Raw genomic sequence first — 17,705 nt, 5'->3', positions numbered from 1 at the left:
AGGGCCATCACAATACACCACCTTCATTGCAACGATTGATGCTGACAATACCCGAGAAACAGTGGGCTCTGTTGCCAACAGGCTCAGGCATTATGACAGCATGATCAATGGCCCGCTGAAAGCTCATGTCTCTGCTGTGGTCCAGGACCTCAAAGAGGAGATGAAGGAGATGAGGAAGGAAATGAGGGAGGAGATGAGGGAGGAGATGAGGGAGGAGATGAGGGAGGAGATGAGGAGGGTCAGTGTGGCACCAGTGCGAGTCACAGGCCCCCAAGTCAGAGCCCGTCGTCCCCCTGCTAGAGAGAGAGGGTACACCCCACGAGCTGAGCTGTGGTTTTTCCTGTGTGAGCATGGGGAAGACATGAGAAGGTGGGATGGGAAACCCACCTCTGCCCTGGCAGCGCGGGTGCATGAACTCAAGGAGGGAGGCACTAACCGAGGGGGTTCCGCTAAGGTGAAGGTAGCCTCAGCCTCCCGTGACCGAGCTGCCAGGCATTACAGAAGGGAGGATGATATGTCGGATCCCCTTGAAGGTACCTCGAGCATGTACACCCAGGGAAAGAATGATAACCAGGGCTAGAGGGGCCCTGCCTCTAGCCAGGAAGAGGCACGGGAGAACCGAGTTTTCTGGACGGTGTGGATCCGATGGCCTGGCACATCAGAGCCACAAAAATATGATGCGTTGGTTGATACTGGGGCACAGTGTACTTTAATGCCATCGGGACATGTGGGGGCAGAACCTGTATCCATCGCTGGGGTGACCGGGGGATCACAGCAGTTGACCCTTTTGGAAGCTGAGGTGAGCCTGACTGGGAAGGAGTGGCAAAAGCATCCGATTGTGACCGGCCCAGAGGCCCCGTGTATTCTGGGCATAGACTTCCTCCGGAATGGCTACTACAAAGACCCAAAAGGACTCAGGTGGGCATTTGGGATTGCTGCTGTGGAGACAGAGGGCATTAGGCAATTGAACACCCTGCCTGGACTATCTGAGAATCCTTCTGCAGTTGGGCTCCTGAAAGTGGAAGAGCAACGAGTGCCAATTGCCACCTCGACAGTGCACCGCCGGCAGTATCGGACAAATCGAGATGCTGTGATCTCCATCCACAAGATGATCCGCGAGCTGGAGAGTCAAGGGGTGGTGAGCAAGACCCACTCACCCTTCAACAGCCCCATCTGGCCTGTGCGCAAGTCTGACGGGGAATGGAGATTGACTGTGGACTATCATGCCCTGAATGAAGTGACTCCACCGCTGAGCGCTGCCGTGCCAGACATGTTGGAGCTCCAGTACGAGCTGGAGTCCAAAGCAGCGAAGTGGTACGCCACTATTGACATTGCCAATGCATTCTTCTCCATTCCTCTGGCAGCAGAGTGCAGGCCTCAGTTTGCCTTCACCTGGAGGGGCGTGCAGTACACCTGGAACCGACTGCCCCAGGGGTGGAAGCACAGTCCCACCATCTGTCATGGACTGATCCAGACTGCACTAGAAAAGAGTGAGGCTCCAGAACATCTGCAGTACATTGATGACATCATTGTGTGGGGGAACACCGCAACCGAAGTGTTTGAGAAAGGAGAGAGAATAATTCAAATTCTCCTGCAAGCTGGTTTTGCCATCAAGAAGAGCAAGGTCAAGGGACCTGCCCGAGAGATCCAGTTCCTGGGAGTAAAGTGGCAAGATGGACGACGTCAGATTCCCACTGAGGTCATCAATAAGATCACAGCAATGTCTCCACCGACCAACAAGAAGGAAACACAAGCTTTCCTAGGCGCTATAGGTTTCTGGAGGATGCACATTCCCGAGTACAGCCAGATCGTGAGTCCTCTCTACCTGGTTACCCGCAAGAAGAATGATTTCCACTGGGGCCCTGAACAGCAGCAAGCCTTCACTCAGATCAAACAGGAAATTGCTCACGCCGTAGCCCTTGGCCCAGTCAGGACAGGACCAGAGGTGAAGAACGTGCTCTACTCTGCAGCCGGGAACAATGGTCTGTCCTGGAGCCTCTGGCAGAAGGTGCCTGGTGAGACTCGGGGCCGACCACTGGGATTCTGGAGCCGAAGCTACAGAGGGTCTGAAGCCAACTACACTCCCACAGAGAAGGAAATCCTGGCAGCTTATGAAGGAGTCCAGGCTGCCTCAGAAGTAATCGGCACAGAGGCACAACTCCTCCTGGCACCCCGACTACCGGTGCTGGGGTGGATGTTCAGAGGAAAGGTTCCCTCCACGCATCACGCCACCGACGCTACTTGGAGCAAATGGATTGCCCTCATCACGCAGCGCGCCCGAATTGGAAACCCAAGTCGCCCTGGGATCTTGGAAATAATTACAAACTGGCCGGAAGGTGAGACTTTTGGGTTATCTTCTGAAGAAGAAGAGGAGCAGGTGACACGTGCCGAAGAAGCCCCACCATATAACGAGCTACCAGAGAGTGAAAGACAATACGCCCTCTTCACTGATGGTTCCTGCCGAATTGTAGGCGCTAGCCGGAAATGGAAAGCCGCTGTATGGAGCCCCACACGACAAGTTGCACAGGCTACTGAAGGAGAAGGTGGATCGAGCCAATTTGCTGAGCTCAAAGCTGTCCAATTAGCTCTGGACATAGCTGAAAGAGAGAAGTGGCCAAAGCTCTACCTCTACACCGATTCATGGATGGTAGCCAATGCTCTGTGGGGTTGGCTGGAAAGGTGGAAGAAGGCAAACTGGCAGCGCAGAGGAAAACCAATCTGGGCTGCTGAAGAGTGGAAAGACATTGCCACTCGGGTAGAGAAGCTATCCGTGAAGGTCCGTCATGTAGATGCTCACATCCCCAAGAGCCGGGCTAATGAAGAACATCGTAACAACAAACAGGTAGATCAAGCTGCGAAAATAGAGGTGTCCCAGATAGACTTGGATTGGCAACATAAAGGAGAACTGTTCCTAGCTCGATGGGCCCATGATGCCTCAGGTCATCAGGGCAGAGATGCCACCTATAAGTGGGCACGAGACCGAGGGGTGGATCTAACCATGGACAGTATCTCCCAGGTTATCCATGACTGTGAGACATGCGCTGCGATCAAGCAGGCCAAGCGGGTGAAGCCCCTGTGGTATGGCGGGCGATGGTCCAAATACAAGTATGGGGAGGCCTGGCAGATTGATTACATCACACTGCCTCAAACCCGCCAAGGCAAGCGCTATGTGCTCACAATGGTAGAAGCCACCACTGGGTGGCTGGAGACCTACCCTGTGCCTCATGCTACTGCCCGGAACACCATCCTGGGCCTGGAAAAGCAAGTCCTTTGGAGGCATGGCACCCCTGAGAGAATCGAGTCTGACAATGGGACTCATTTCAAGAACAGCCTTATAAACACCTGGGCTAGAGAACATGGCATTGAGTGGGTGTACCACATCCCTTACCATGCACCAGCAGCTGGGAAGGTTGAGCGATGTAATGGACTGCTTAAAACCACCTTGAAGGCACTGGGTGGGGGGACTTTCAAAAACTGGGAGATGCATTTAGCAAGAGCCACCTGGTTAGTTAACACTCGAGGTTCCACCAGCCGAGCAGGCCCTGCCCAATCCGAACCCCTACAAACAACAGACGGGGATAAGGTTCCAGTGGTGCACATGAGAGGTATGCTTGGAAAAACTGTTTGGGTAAAGTCTGCCTTGAGCAAAGACAAACCCATCCGTGGGGTTGTTTTTGCTCAGGGACCAGGCTGCACCTGGTGGGTGATGCAAAAGGATGGAGAGACCCGATGCTTACCTCAAGAGGACCTTGTTTTAGGGTGAACTACCCATGGCTCTGTATTTGTATCAGTATCAGCATGTATATTTGTATATAATTTGGGTAATGCATAGATTTATATGGTTAAAAAAGTTAAGTTTCATGTAACATGTTAGTATGGGAAAAAATTCGGGGTGGATAATGTTGGGGTTTTAGTTTAGTCATAGGTTTTCCTGTTAAAGGAATTTTCTCCCATATGCATGTTGCTAGGGGACAAATAGCTGTACTTAAGAAAGACAAAAAGGGGAGTGGGGCGGGCCTGGCTACTCTTTTGTCTACACCTGGGTGTGGGGACAGTTCGCTCTGAGCGTCCGGAGAGAGAAGCTGCAGAGAAAGGAGCTGCTGCTTCTTTCTTTTTGGCCGTTCTTTCTTCCTGCTGGAAACAACGCCGGGACCCCAAAAGCCGCTTTCCCTGCCCTGCTGGAGACCGAGCTGTGGCTGCCCTGCTCCGCTGCTGCTTCGAGTTTTCGCTACGCTGTAGCCCTGCTCGCCCTGCCTGCCTGGGCCTCCGTGGTTTTTTCCCATCTGGATACATCTCGTCTGCCACCCGGGATTTGCGTCCGTCCCTGCCGTTCCAGCCTGCTGTTCCTGAGAGCCCGGGATCAGCTGCCCAGGGGTTTGTGAAGCCTTTGGTCCATCCCTTCCCGGGATCCCCGGGCACCAGAGCCGCGGGTTTCCCGAGCTCGCTCCGGAGCGCCCCCTGCAGCCGCGGGGGAACCATCGCACCTGCCCTGCTCACCGGGAGCCGCCAGCGCCCCTGCCGGCTGCGAGCGGAACTGCACCCGAGGGGAAAGGGCCTGACAGCCGAGAAGGCTGGCACTGGGTTTGTGATTGCTGTTACTGCCATAGTTGTTGTTGTTTTGTTTGACTGGTTATATACATATATATATATATATAGTAAAGAACTGTTATTCTTATTTCCCACATCTTCGCCTAAAGGCTCTTGATTTCAAAATATAATAACTTGGAGGGAAAAGGGGTTATATCTGCCACTTCAAGGGGGGCCTCTGCCTTCCTTAGCAGACACCTGTCTTTCAAAACTGAGACAATGGTACTGACTGCCCCCCATATCACAGCCTCACCCTCGGTGGACATGACCTCCCAACCCTGTGTGTGTCCCCCCACAGTTGCCCCAGGCCCTGTGCTCACCCCACCTGCACCCCTCCTCCCCAGCACAGCTGTCCAGCTGCACTGTGCAGTACAGGATCCCCTGAACCAGTGCTGCACCAATACAGGACCCCCTACTCCCATCACAGTTCCTCAGTGTGGCCCTGTGCTCAATGCCCATCCCTGTTTCCATCCCAGTGCTCCCCCTGCCTCACTCCTGCTCTCCCCACACACATGCTCTGCCACCTGCCCTGCACATATATGCCTACCCTCTGTATAAAAAAATTCTTCTACAAACGTTTCTTTTCCCTCTCATAATGCATTGATTGCATTGAATCTAAAAATATTATTTTATATCACTGATGTTTCATCTCTCATTTAATCCATCTAGTCCCAAGAACTATGAAGTCTGATGCGTTAATTTGTATTAACCATACAAACATTGCCAACATTACATAGCTTTTGCAATCCAAGAAAAACATTGACTGAAAACAAAGCTAGGCTTCACATCAGAGGAACTACATTAATAATTCATTTCTTTCAATACCTGTCTCTCTGCTGGTAGTATATTGTACATAGGGTCCTGCCTTCTCCAGGGTTTTTTTCCTCCAGAGTTGGCTCCATCCAAAATGCTGGATTTAGAGCTTATCTTAAGGAGGAAGGAAAACAAGCCCTCCATGCTCTGTGTCCTGATCAAGCCAGTTCACAAAAATGTTAATGATTATTTAAAATATGCTTAGGCTACTCAGAGTATTTGGATTCTTAACTAAATCACGTATTTCTTTGGGTTTGTTTTGGTGTTTTCATTTCATTTAGGGACTTCAGCCAAAACCAAGGTTTTCCTGTGTAACTGTACATTTTCAAAATTACTTGACAAGTAAAATCACATTCTCTCCGCAAATGCAAGTAATTTGTATTTTTTTAACACTTGCATTACATTTTAGTATCGTTTTATTTTAGCTTGAAGTCTATACATGATCTGGATACTTCTAAAAGCATACACACCAGTTTCTTAGAGGGAGCTCACTGAGGACTACGTAAGCACAATTGCATATTTGTATTTGTCACTTTGCAAAGACTATTCAGAGGAAGGCGATTTCTTGCTGCACACATAAGCAGCTCAGAACCTGAGCTTTTTGGTCATTACGCTACCAGAAAATTAGCCAAACAGGTCATTTCTCTCCAATGCAGAACTAAGTATCTAGAACTAAGTACTCCAGAACTAAGTACCTAGGGCAGAAATTTCCCTGCAGGTCCATTATCCCAATGAGTGAGTACTGCTAACTTCTGCCAGAGGTGGCTCTCTCTAATGTGCATCACCAGATGTGGTAACATGCATTCAGAGAACAGCACCAAATGGTGGAAACCTTCAATTCTCTCTGGCACTGCACCTGAACCCAAGCAAAATAAATACTGCAGGTTGGAAATCATCAATGTAGTGTAGTAGCTGTCTTATTTTACTCTCATTACAGGGATCAGAGTTGCTATGAAAATACGAGGTGTGCTTTCCTTAGAATTTCTGATTTCTGAAACCTACAATATCATTACTGTCTTTCAGTTTTTTCAGTGCACAACACACCACCTAAAACAGTCCTGTCCATGCTGTAGCACTGGAACAACACCCTGGGTTACCCTTCCTTGCTTTTATTAGCAACAGGATCATACATGAATTATACACTACATTTGCTGAGAAGTATGGAACAAAAGACAAAGTCATCATCAGTCTGCTACCTTCTTTTTCTCCTCCATATGTCACTGAAGAGCTTCATGTACTCCTTGGAAGATTTTGTGTTTGTCTGTGTGCATACATATACCTGCACACGCCCTTCTGTACAATCAGAGTACTAATGATGCGAAGGTTGCTGAGCTAGTCCAACTAGCCTTGCTGGCACTTGCTATGCTCGACCATAAGTTACAGAAAGGCATCTAAGCACCCAGTATGGAACATGTTGTCTCTGCTTGGTATAACATTAGCATTACTGCTGTGATCTCCTCCTATTAATTATACGATGTGGCTGTGTCAGGGGTTCCCAGAGCACAACAATGGAATTTAGACTAAGTTACAGCCAAACTATGCAGTTTCTCGAAAAACAATGTTACTTTGCATTCCTTTGTAGGACAGAGAAAGCTTAGGAGAGTTAACATCGTAACTCATACCTTAAATTTTCCATCTGATGAGAATATGCTAACCCATTTGTTATCATAGTCTGCAATAATGATGTCACCACTGGGATGCACAGCCACTCCTGTTGGCCGCTGCAGCTGGCCAGGAGACCTTCCTCGTATGCCAAAACGGCTTTTGAACTGACCATCATTGGAAAAAATCTGTAAGAGAAAACATGACTTTTAAAATTATGTCCACATATGACCATCACATATTTCTTGAAGCTTAGATTTTAGCAAGTCACTAATGAACACTATAGACAGGAAGAGAGCTGGAAACATGAACCACGTTTACACAGTCCATATTTGAAAGTGATTTGTCTAATTTAAGAAGAAGCTTCCATCTGGACCCGAATTTCAAAAAAAAAAAAAAAAAAAAAAAATTTCCACACTTACATTGCACTGTTTCTTCAGTGATCTCAAAGTACTTCACAAACATTAGTGAATTAAGCTTCACAATGTCTCTCTCAGGTGGGAGGGGATGGTATTATTCCCTTACTAGAAATGAGGAAACTGAGGCACTGAGTGACTCAGCCACAGTCAAACACTAAGTCTGTAGAAAACATAGAAATATGTCCACTGATTGTGTCCCCAAGCCAGGTAACTAGACACTGAAGTTCCTCTGAAGTGGCTGCAAGTTGTGAAGCGTGAGGGTGCTGATGAATACTTGACTCTGTCTCTTTGAAAAGGCCTGGAAACGAGTTCTCATGGCATGTGGCTTGCTGGTTCTCACATACAAGAACAAGCCACATGCTGCTGCTGTGTTCATTGCTACCACATGGGCAGCCTGGAGAGTGATGACAAATTGTTAATGGTAAAAAAGATACATGGCAAGCAAAGAAAAAATACAGCTTGATTTTCACACAGGTTACAGAAGCCAAGAAATTATGGGTGTCGGGGTACTACCACAGAAAAGATTGGATCATGATATCAGAAAGAGAAATCAATTAAATAGACTAAAAGCCACTTGAAAATGACATCTACATGTTTATTTTTCTATTTGTACTTCCTTAAGAAATTATATTTGTGGCACCTTGCCCTAGATTTATATTTCAAAACATGAGAGTGATAAAATTTACAATGTAAAATTATATTTACAAAAAGGCATTTTTCCAGATTATTGCACAACTTATTTTTTCATTCATTGCCAAACATCATAAGGAATGGAAATAAACTCTGATTATATACTAGATATAGTACAGATCTGAAAAACACAGCTTCAGGTCAAGAAGATGGAATGTTAATGGGTGATAAGTTGAGCTTCCCTTGTATTTTCTGTTCTGCCTGAATTGTACAAAGTGTGTCTTTCTGGGACTACAAAACAGGCAGAGGTGTGGGGGCAAGGAGAAAAACACTGGAAGTGGCATATCTTCATCCCCTCATACCTGCACACACTGGTTGTTACTGTCTGCTATTAATATTTTTCCATTTGTAGATGCAGCTACACCTTGAAGATTTGTAAATTCCCCTTTATTTCTTCCTTTGGTGCCTAAAATTGAACACAAAGCACATAAGAAATCAGGTTAGACAGGACTAATCAGTTAGGACCCAAATGCCAACACATGCAATTATTACATTTCTGATCAAAGGATTTTTATTTTGAAGAGTTGTTCTCACTGCTACAACTTCAAAGAACCCTCTCAGTAACAGATACACAAATCTACCTACAAGCAGGGATTGTTCAAGGGACTGTTCTCACTCTTCAGCATGTGTGTCACCCTAGCCTCCATCAACATTAATTGTCTCTTTGGCCTTCATAAATCAGTGTTCACAAATTGCCTCTTGTATGAGGGAAGTAGTAAAAGGTTTTTACATAAGTGATGGACTTTTTTTAAACTGCAGCTTTTTATTCCACTGAAAAGGCAGTTAAAGGGGCAGTACCTGGGAACATACAGACAGAGGCTTAGGTAAGAACTTGGACAGATGACACGGGTTTAGTACCATTAGCTAAGACTCCTCAGTGAAATCACAAAGCTGGGATAAAACATATCACTCTGGATGGGGCCATTTCAAGACAGGGAAGTTTCCTATTCCCTCATATACAGTTTTCAGTCATAGGCTTCAAAAATTCCCTTAGCAGGGAAATTCAGATGAAGAACTAGCTTTGAACATTGGGACTTGTGGTCCAATGAAGACCAACACCTGGAGACTGAATGCTTCTGCAGACACCTTGGGGTTGTTCTAAAGAAGCAGTGTCCACACACAGTAGTCTCATTTTAACCCAGGATAAATGCACTCGTGATTTACATAGACCTGTAAGTCTTTTACCCAGTGGCTTAAGGTAATAAGGAGTTGTAAAATGTCAATTTTTCACAACAGTTCATTAAGTTTAGGTGGTTTATTACTTAGATGTTTGTTCTGAGACGTTCCAAGGAGCAGCACAGAGCAAACTGATGTCTTTAAAAGATCAGCTCTGAAGTGGCTGGTCCAAATTACACCTGGAACACAGGAACAGGATCCAAATTCCTGATTTGTTTGTAAAGGAGGCTCAGGGGTCTTTAAAAAAGACTGCAGTTATGATCTTGGACTCCAATTATTATTCATAATAAATGAAGGAATTCTGAAACAAAACAACAAAACCCCACCAGCCAACCACCAACTCTATAAGCTGTTCTTTCTAAGATTTGGATGCAGCGCTGTTTTTCTCGGTGAAACATTTTTACAAGCATTCACTGGCTGTGTATCAGACATTAACTGGTTCCAATATATGGTTTTAACTGAAAAACTTGTATTTCATTTTAGTTAGTCCAAAATATCCTGGAGCTCAGTGATTAAAACTGTTCTGACTGTGATGCCGAATGTAAGACATACATATCAGCTCTAATTTGTATTTAGCTTTCATCAGGGATGTGCATGCTCGTAACAACCCTTCTTTCTTCTGTGGTGATGGCTGTGGGATGCATATTTCCTTTCACTGGCAAACAAGTAACATTTAATTTCTCTGCACTCAGTGCTGCAAGAATGTCCCTTTGTTTCAAGACTTATTTTCTTCAATTCCATCTGCTTCATTCTCTAAATAAGGCAAATGCTTCTCAGTTTTTGTACTGCAAGGGAAAAGTACATATTCAGGGAATAGTGAGTTACATACCAATTACATTAGCCATACTTGAGCCATACTTTCTGTTTATTCTTTTAATAAGCAGTGCCTGAGGGATGCGTGCAGCAATTTTTTTCCACCATATGCTAATGATAAGTTTCCTTTTTGCTTCTTAGCCAAAGAGAATGGATGAAAAGGGAGAAACATTCCTTTTACTACTGAGAGTAAAGGGAAAACATTTGTTAGAAAAGAGAAGGCATAAGCTAGAGCATCTGGAACCAACTAGCACAAACTTTATGGAATGTATGCTCTTTAGCCTTAGAAAAATGTTCTTGAAAGTCAAGGAATTTTGTTTTTAAAGATAAGAGAGACCTATATAAAAAGTTACTTCAGTGGAACCTTGTAAATATACATCAAAGGAAAAACTGAAGAAATTACACAGGAATGCCACAGTCACGTTTCACAGTAAGTTTAAGAAATAGCAATTTATTAGCACAGTGTGCAGATGAAATTCAGCTCCATGCAATGTCCTTGTACCTAGCGCTTTGCAGCTATTAAACCTATCACCTAGGTCCTAATTTGCATACAGGCCTTTATACAGCCTGCTCTGCAATGGCAGAAATTCCTTTGCAGAATTCCTCTGTAGAACAAAGCTTATTTTCTAATGTATGTTCAAGAGGAAATCAGATAACTTTGAACTTTGCATTTTGAATAATTCACTACTCCAGCAAAGATCTGAAGCCAGGCGCAGGCACTTCAGATGATGAGAGGAAAGCCTGTCAGCCTCTGGAAAAGCAGGCTTTTGCAACTGACTCTGCAATACCAAAGGATGATAGCTCTCTTCGTAAGCAGAAAGTCCTTCCTTATGAACATACCTGCCTAAGAGAGAGTCTTCAGCAAGTCTTTTACTGCAAGATACTACCCCTCTGTATCAAGGCATTTCATGTTTTGTCTTCTCTCCATCACAGGCAGTCACCCATCTCTCCTTAGCCTAGGAAGGCACCAACATTTCAATTGCACAGGGCTGGAACCAGTAGGAGCCTCATTCCAGTGTTTCCCAAGCAGCCTGGGCAAGAGATGAAAGCCTGCATCTTTTGTGCCCTTCGCTGCCCAGCTTTATCTCCCTCCTCTTCTGAGCTAGTGCAGGGCACAAAGGAGGAAAAGACAGATATTTTACTGCAAGCTGCTGGGGACTGGGAGAAAACAGGAGAGATTTCAAAAGGGGAAGGCTGAACAGAGTTATTAGGAAGCAGATCTGTGGCCTGTGGAGTATCTCCTTTTATACCATTTTTGTATAAAGATAATAATCAGATTTGTTTTAGCTCTGTCTAATTCTGTCTGGTATTACTGAGCATAGCCTGCACAAACCAATTAATTTAGCTTTCAACAAAGAAGGTATCCATTTTCTTCTCAAGACAATTCTAGCACACATAAAATGCTTCGTAATTTCAATCTTTTACTCTTGCACAATAGAGGCCATACTGAATCTCACCAAAAAGAAGGGAAAAAATAATCTAAAAGCCCATTAACAATCACAGGAGATGTTAAAAATTACTCCATGTAACTGTAGTAACAATTTGCTCTTCAAGTCCTGGGAATCTGAACAAACTTGTATAGTGTATATTTTTAATGTTCATAGTAAGAGAAGGAGTGGGTTTTGCTTTCTAAGTTTTACTAATATGAATAATAACCCCCCTGCTTGCTAACTTAGATTCCCCAGATTCCTAAAATACAAAGAAAAAAATGTGTCAGTTCCTCCAGCAGGAAGGGAATAGATTCAGAGAGATAAAATCAAACTGCAGAAATATTATAGATTATTGGAAGACTTTAGAGGTTGTGAGTGGCCATAACCTGTTGTGTAGGAACCATTTCTTTCCTGCCTACAGCACTACAAGTAATTCTTCTTGGACTCTTTCCTATGTGGTACTGGAACAGAAGGTAAAACTAAACTGCGTGGAAAGGTCTACATACATACTGCATAGACAGGCATCAAGGAATTTTCTTGTTTCCCAGCTTCCTTTCTTTTTTCCTCAGAGTGCTAAAAGATATTTAGTCAAATCTTACACCTTATGAGGCTGTGATGCCCCCTCTCATAATGGATGCAGCCGAAACACAGAAATCTCTGGAGTAAAACTGCACTGGATTGTTAACCCTATGCGCTTGCTGTAAAAGAAATGTCAGTCTTTCTAATCCTTCCCACGTAACTCTGTGTTTTAAAATTAGTCAGTCTGCTGGTTGAAGGCACACTGTTTGTAACCTTTAAAGAGGAATGAATAATTCAGTAGGAACTCTGGCAGATATGCCCACACACTGTTGGTAGTGAAGATGGACTGGTTTGTGTTAATTTGCTTTACACAGCATCTGTCCCTAAAAACTTGGCCAAGACCACCCCCAAGCTTGTGCAGCAGAGACCCTGTCACCACAGACAGGCATGGACAAACCTAGGGGTAGGTGCACCTCCAAAGTTCTTTGCTCTCACAGCAGCCAAACCTCAAATAAAAAGAGTCAAATCCAGGCCAGGTCTCTGTCATCAGCACATCAGAAATGTGCTGGGGACTTTGCCAGCAATGTGGTATCAAGAGTTCTTCCTTCCCCCCAGTCCAATACAGGTACGACTGCAATGCAATGCAATGCAATGCAATGCAGTGCAGGCCTGGCAAAATTCCACACTGGCCATCACAAACCCATAGAGTTCACGACGAACATCAGAGGGATTTGAGCCAATAAACTGGAAACGGAAATTATTTTTTCCCATTACTAGGCATTCCTATTTCTGCAGCAGGGAGGCTGGACCAGATGACCCACTGTGGTCCCTTCCAACCTTATTTCTTTTGTGATTCTGTGAAACACCCAATCAAGAATCCTTTTGCTCCCTCTAAGCCTGCTTTTTAAACTGCACTAAAGCTGTTATTACATAGGCCTTGTTTGTAAGGGTTTATGTGGAGTAAATTCACAGTAAGTCTCCTATTTGCTTTCAGCATTGGTAACAGAACAGAAGACGACATTCACACCTAGTAAGGAGGCTGACAGAAGTTCTGTTAAAGGCAATGTTTTATTTTACATATTAATGTACCAGCTAAACTTAGATGCTCAGTAACGTGACTTAACAGACAACTTAACGGTCTGAGGAAAAGGAAAATTGAACTTTCTAGCAGAGGGCCAACTCTCCATCTGGCTGTATCTGATGCCAATTCCAAATATAAATAAACGAAGAGAAAAAAGCAGTTAAAGTGGGAAATAGAACCACTACTGCTAAATGGTGTCAAAGAACCCAGTCACAAAAAGTGCCAGAAGAGAAAAAATACCAAGGCACACAGTGCAGCATGGCAGAGCTAGAACATAAGATGGGGTCCTAGACAGAGCAGCTGATAACAACCATGTCTCTTAACCCTTCTTTGAAGGACATGGAAGAGATTTACCAGGGAAGGTGGAAGTGGCTAATACTGTGAACACCCCTCACCTCTGCTCGGCATGGGTCTAGGGCACAAAAGGAGGGTAATGAAAGACTTCCCTCTCACTTTAGTGCTTTCTACCAGTTGTAGAGGTAGAAAAATCATTGGGCAACAATTATTTTCTAGATCTCATAAGAACATTCTTGTTTTCATTTGTATAGACTAGGACATGCTACACAGATATTGCATGGACACACTCTTAGAGATTACACCTGTTTAAAAAAAATAATAGGTTGAGGATATAAATTATTGAGAGAGAAAAAGGATGCAAGAAATACTCTGCTCTTGTAAATAATGAAATCTGTGAGCATATAGTCAATAATTTGACTTTGGAATGTCTGAAGAGAACCACATGCCATTTTAAAAGCCACAAATAACACAGAATTGGCAGAAGATACAATACACACATCCCCATGAACAAATGCACTAATGTTGCATTTGTGCTATCTCTTGTTAATACTAGCAGGAGAACAATCCCCTGCTAGCAGCTGATCAATTTACTTGTGTGCATAAAAGCCCATACATCAGCATACATACAATAGCACACTCCATATACTTGGATGCCCAGAGGAATATTACAGTGTGATTCTCCAACACAGCTGTGTGAGCTTCTGGCAGCCCAAATAGAAGATTTATCTTGCCCAGCTTACAATACAGACCCAGATTTGGTCAGGGCCATTGGAGGAATTCAACAATGGGTTCAAAACAGATACACAGTTGTGTTGGAGAACAATGATAAACTTTACATTACCTCATCAACAAATGAATCAAACCTTAACTTTTCAAAGTGAGCTGAAACTGGAAGTAAATGAACTCCATGAAGGCAATCCTTGTGAAAATGTCAGAAGTTTTACCTGCATAATTTGGAAGATTGTAAAACCCTAGAGCATTGTGACCTTTCAGACAATGCATACATAAGCCCACAGAAGCCCAGAGGAACATCTCTATAGAGGGTCATTCTGTGAAATGAGTGGCTGAAAACTGAACATGAAATATTACTTTCAGCTCTGTTTTTTCTATAAAATAGTGATCATTATATCCCAAATATGGACACTCCAAGAGGTTTCATGGAGCAAAAGTTCTGAGACATGCATAGCTCTTGCTCTAATGAAATGCATCTTCCTATTTTGAGTGGTGAAGGGGAGAAGGTAGAACTCAAAAATAAAGCCCATGGTCATGGTTGCATCATGACACAACTAAAAGGCTCTGCACTTCTGGGAAAACATTTAAGACTTCTAGAATTTATGGTGTGTTGGAAAGAGTAGTTTAAAAAAAAAGGAAAAAAAAAATCTAACAAACAGCACCACTACCAACAAAGGCCAAACCAGAACCATACCACTGTTTGGTAGTCAAGCCAGAAACTGCTCACTAGAAGCAAGGGATACAGAAGCAAAATTACAAGCTGAATTACTTTAATCCATACCAAAAGCTTTGTAATAAGAATATTAACAATTTTTTAAATACCCCAAATCAAATGTATCCATTTCTCAACCAAAATCCCAATTAAATATTTGCTGCAAACTATTTTTGAAGTGTATACTTCCAAAATTTACATATAAACAAAAGTCAAGAGGTTGAATGGTATTACCAGGTTGCTCTACTTACATCTTTAGCTTTACAATAACTAAACTTTTTCATTCAGTTTCCCTGAACTGTTTTTAAGTATGTCAACAGGCAGCCAAGTCACCTACCTATTCTGAAGATCAAATCATCTTCAATGGGATTCTCTTTTCTTTTGCCAGTGCTGTACATGCTTGCAGGTCTCTTCACAGCTTTCTGCTTCACATGACCACTGCCAGGAGATTTAACACGCCTCTTAACCCCTTCAGTGGTAGGGGACACATCTGCTGACCTGACCACTTTAAGTTTGAATGGGCTGCCCTTGATATGTTGATCATAAAGTCTCAGTGACAAAGTGAAGTCCCCTTCTTTCTGAACAGTATACAAAAATTCGTAAGTGCCATTTTTGTTGTCAAGTATTTCTCCATCTGCTACACTCCCATCAGGCGTGCTCAGTTCAGCAGTGAGGTAAGCATTCCCAGATTTACAGAGCTCCCCATCTTTGTCCTTGGTTGTGATGGTAACAGACATGGGCTGTCCGATCACTGTCTGCCTCAGTCCCTCACCGGTGGCAACTGTTTCAGAGGCAACAGCATTGGTGGTTAAAATAGTCCCCAGGTTGTGAATGGACTTCTTCAGGCCTTCTGTTTCCACGATAAAGTCCAACTGATCGTTTTCACGGGGCTGCAGCGGAAAGTCCCGCTCGGCCAGTTCGTTCAGCTTGTCACTCATTTGCTTCTTCACCAGCAGCACTTCAGTTTCGGTGCCGTGGTTGAGGGCTTGGGCTGTAAAGTTGCTGCAGCTTTTAATGCTTTCCTGTCCTTCTAGCAAGGTATCCAGCTGTGTCTGGAGGACCTGTGTGCATTACCAAACACCAGATTAGCATTGTGTTACAAGACCTATCCTATGAAGATGTAGCATCTAAAGGTCTTTGTAGGAACCAAATTTATGATGTCTTATTTTAGAGTTTAATTTAAACCTTCATTTTAGAAGAAGTACCACACTGATCACTAACCTGTATTTGGAATATAATGCTGCAACACAAAAAAACAACCTGGTTTGGGTATTCAAGACTTTACAGATCCACTGGCACAATAGATTGAATTACTGCCCCACCTATCTTGTTGCGGGGGGGTTTTTTGTTTGTTTTGGTTTGGTTTTTTTGAGCAAAAACCCAGCAACAAATGTAGGAGCTTGAACCCTGCTCCATTTAACTCTCAGCAGTCATGGTTAATGAGACAGTTACTGGAAATTAGTTGTGTTCACAGATGCAGAGATATTTTGGAGTCATGAAGCCCATTAATAAGAGAGGCTGCAAGAAACTTCTTGACACTATTTCTTCAGAGCCAGGGGAATCTGTGGGTTACTCCTCTATGGAAATGGACAACAAGGCCTCAAGACCTGGATGCACATCCATTCTGAGGAAAAGGGGGATTCCTGAACCAAGTAAGTGAAGAAAGGAAAAATCTCCCTAGAAGAAGGTAAATTGATTCCTCACTTTCAGCAGGCAGGAAAGCAAAACATACAGAATGGGCTGTGGATAGTGGGAAGAGTTGGATTGAGTAGCCTGAAATTTTGGTGGGCAGCAAGTAGCCACTCCATATTTAAGACTATGAAATAGCTTCTATTATAGGGTCAGTTCTGGCCCTCAGTCTAAAGTCCTTAAAATCCTTGACCTCAAAATTGTTAAGTGCGGGCTGGCAACTGGGCTAACTTTTTTTTTTTAAACCAATTTTGCAGTGAATTGGAAAAAGGATCCCTGAATTTTAACAACCTAGCAGAGACATTCATGATAGTCAAGGAAACATTGCAGCTGCCCCCCACACTCTCCACTGATAAAATCCCCAAACGAAGGTACCCAGTCATACACTTGGTATGTTTTTCCTACAGAGAAGAACCAGGGCACAGACATGACTGTGGATTAGAGAAGCTTTTTTGTTGACCATCACTGTAAAGTAAATATTTTTGAAACGTTTCTGTTGATGTAAAGTAAACTTAGAGACTGGATGTATTTATTGCTATGAAATACTCTTCCCTTGCTGAGACACACTATGTAAAGACATTGGATTCTAAAGGCATTTTCTTCTGAATTTTTCAAAGCTTTAAGCTTTTCATCCACTGGAGAAAATCCAGGCTCCCGTGTTACTGACATGGGAAAGTGATAACAACACAAAATCTTTTGCAATCAAAACAGAATGAACAAGTTTCAAGACTACACTGAAATTTCAAGTCTTCTGCTTTTCTAGGCATACAGAAATTTTTCAGGATGCAATACAAGGCATTTCTAATCTGCTTGGTCTTTACTCAAGGACATAAGTAGTTAAAGAGAGAGCATAGCTAATAAGGTCCCAGGATGAAAAAACCCCATATGCTTCAGATAACAGGTCACAAACTAAAAGAAAGACAATTTGCAGCTATGTTTTAAAATCAATACTTTCTTAAGACATCTTTCTTTCATTACAAAAATGGAAAATATTAAATCCTAACATACATAATATTTAAAATGTACAGAGAGTATTTTACATCTTACACTCTTTCAGTCCACTGGGCAACAAACTGAATTGCCAACTTTTTTTTTAGTAAAGTGTACCCTTTTTATTGTTACATTTTTTAAAAGCATATGATCAG

At 43.5% G+C, this 17,705-nt stretch overlaps 1 protein-coding gene across 14 annotated transcripts in view; it reads right to left on the bottom strand.

The window, feature by feature from the left end:
• The window catches only part of TRIM2 (tripartite motif containing 2), a 95,191-nt gene that overhangs the window by 16,939 nt on the left and 60,547 nt on the right, over positions 1-17,705 (bottom strand). For all 14 annotated transcript variants that reach the window (XM_048303443.1, XM_048303439.1, XM_048303437.1 and 11 more), the window contains 3 exons: positions 15,209-15,932; positions 8,414-8,517; positions 7,023-7,190 (listed from right to left, as the gene is read on the bottom strand). In XM_048303443.1, the coding sequence (XP_048159400.1) occupies positions 7,023-7,190; positions 8,414-8,517; positions 15,209-15,932 (996 nt within the window). The remainder of the gene's footprint in view (positions 1-7,022; positions 7,191-8,413; positions 8,518-15,208; positions 15,933-17,705) is intronic.

This window comes from Corvus hawaiiensis, chromosome 5 (assembly GCF_020740725.1).
Source record: "Corvus hawaiiensis isolate bCorHaw1 chromosome 5, bCorHaw1.pri.cur, whole genome shotgun sequence".
In the NCBI taxonomy this organism is placed as follows: Eukaryota; Metazoa; Chordata; class Aves; order Passeriformes; family Corvidae; genus Corvus; species Corvus hawaiiensis.
This window is presented reverse-complemented; position numbering and strand designations above follow the sequence as displayed.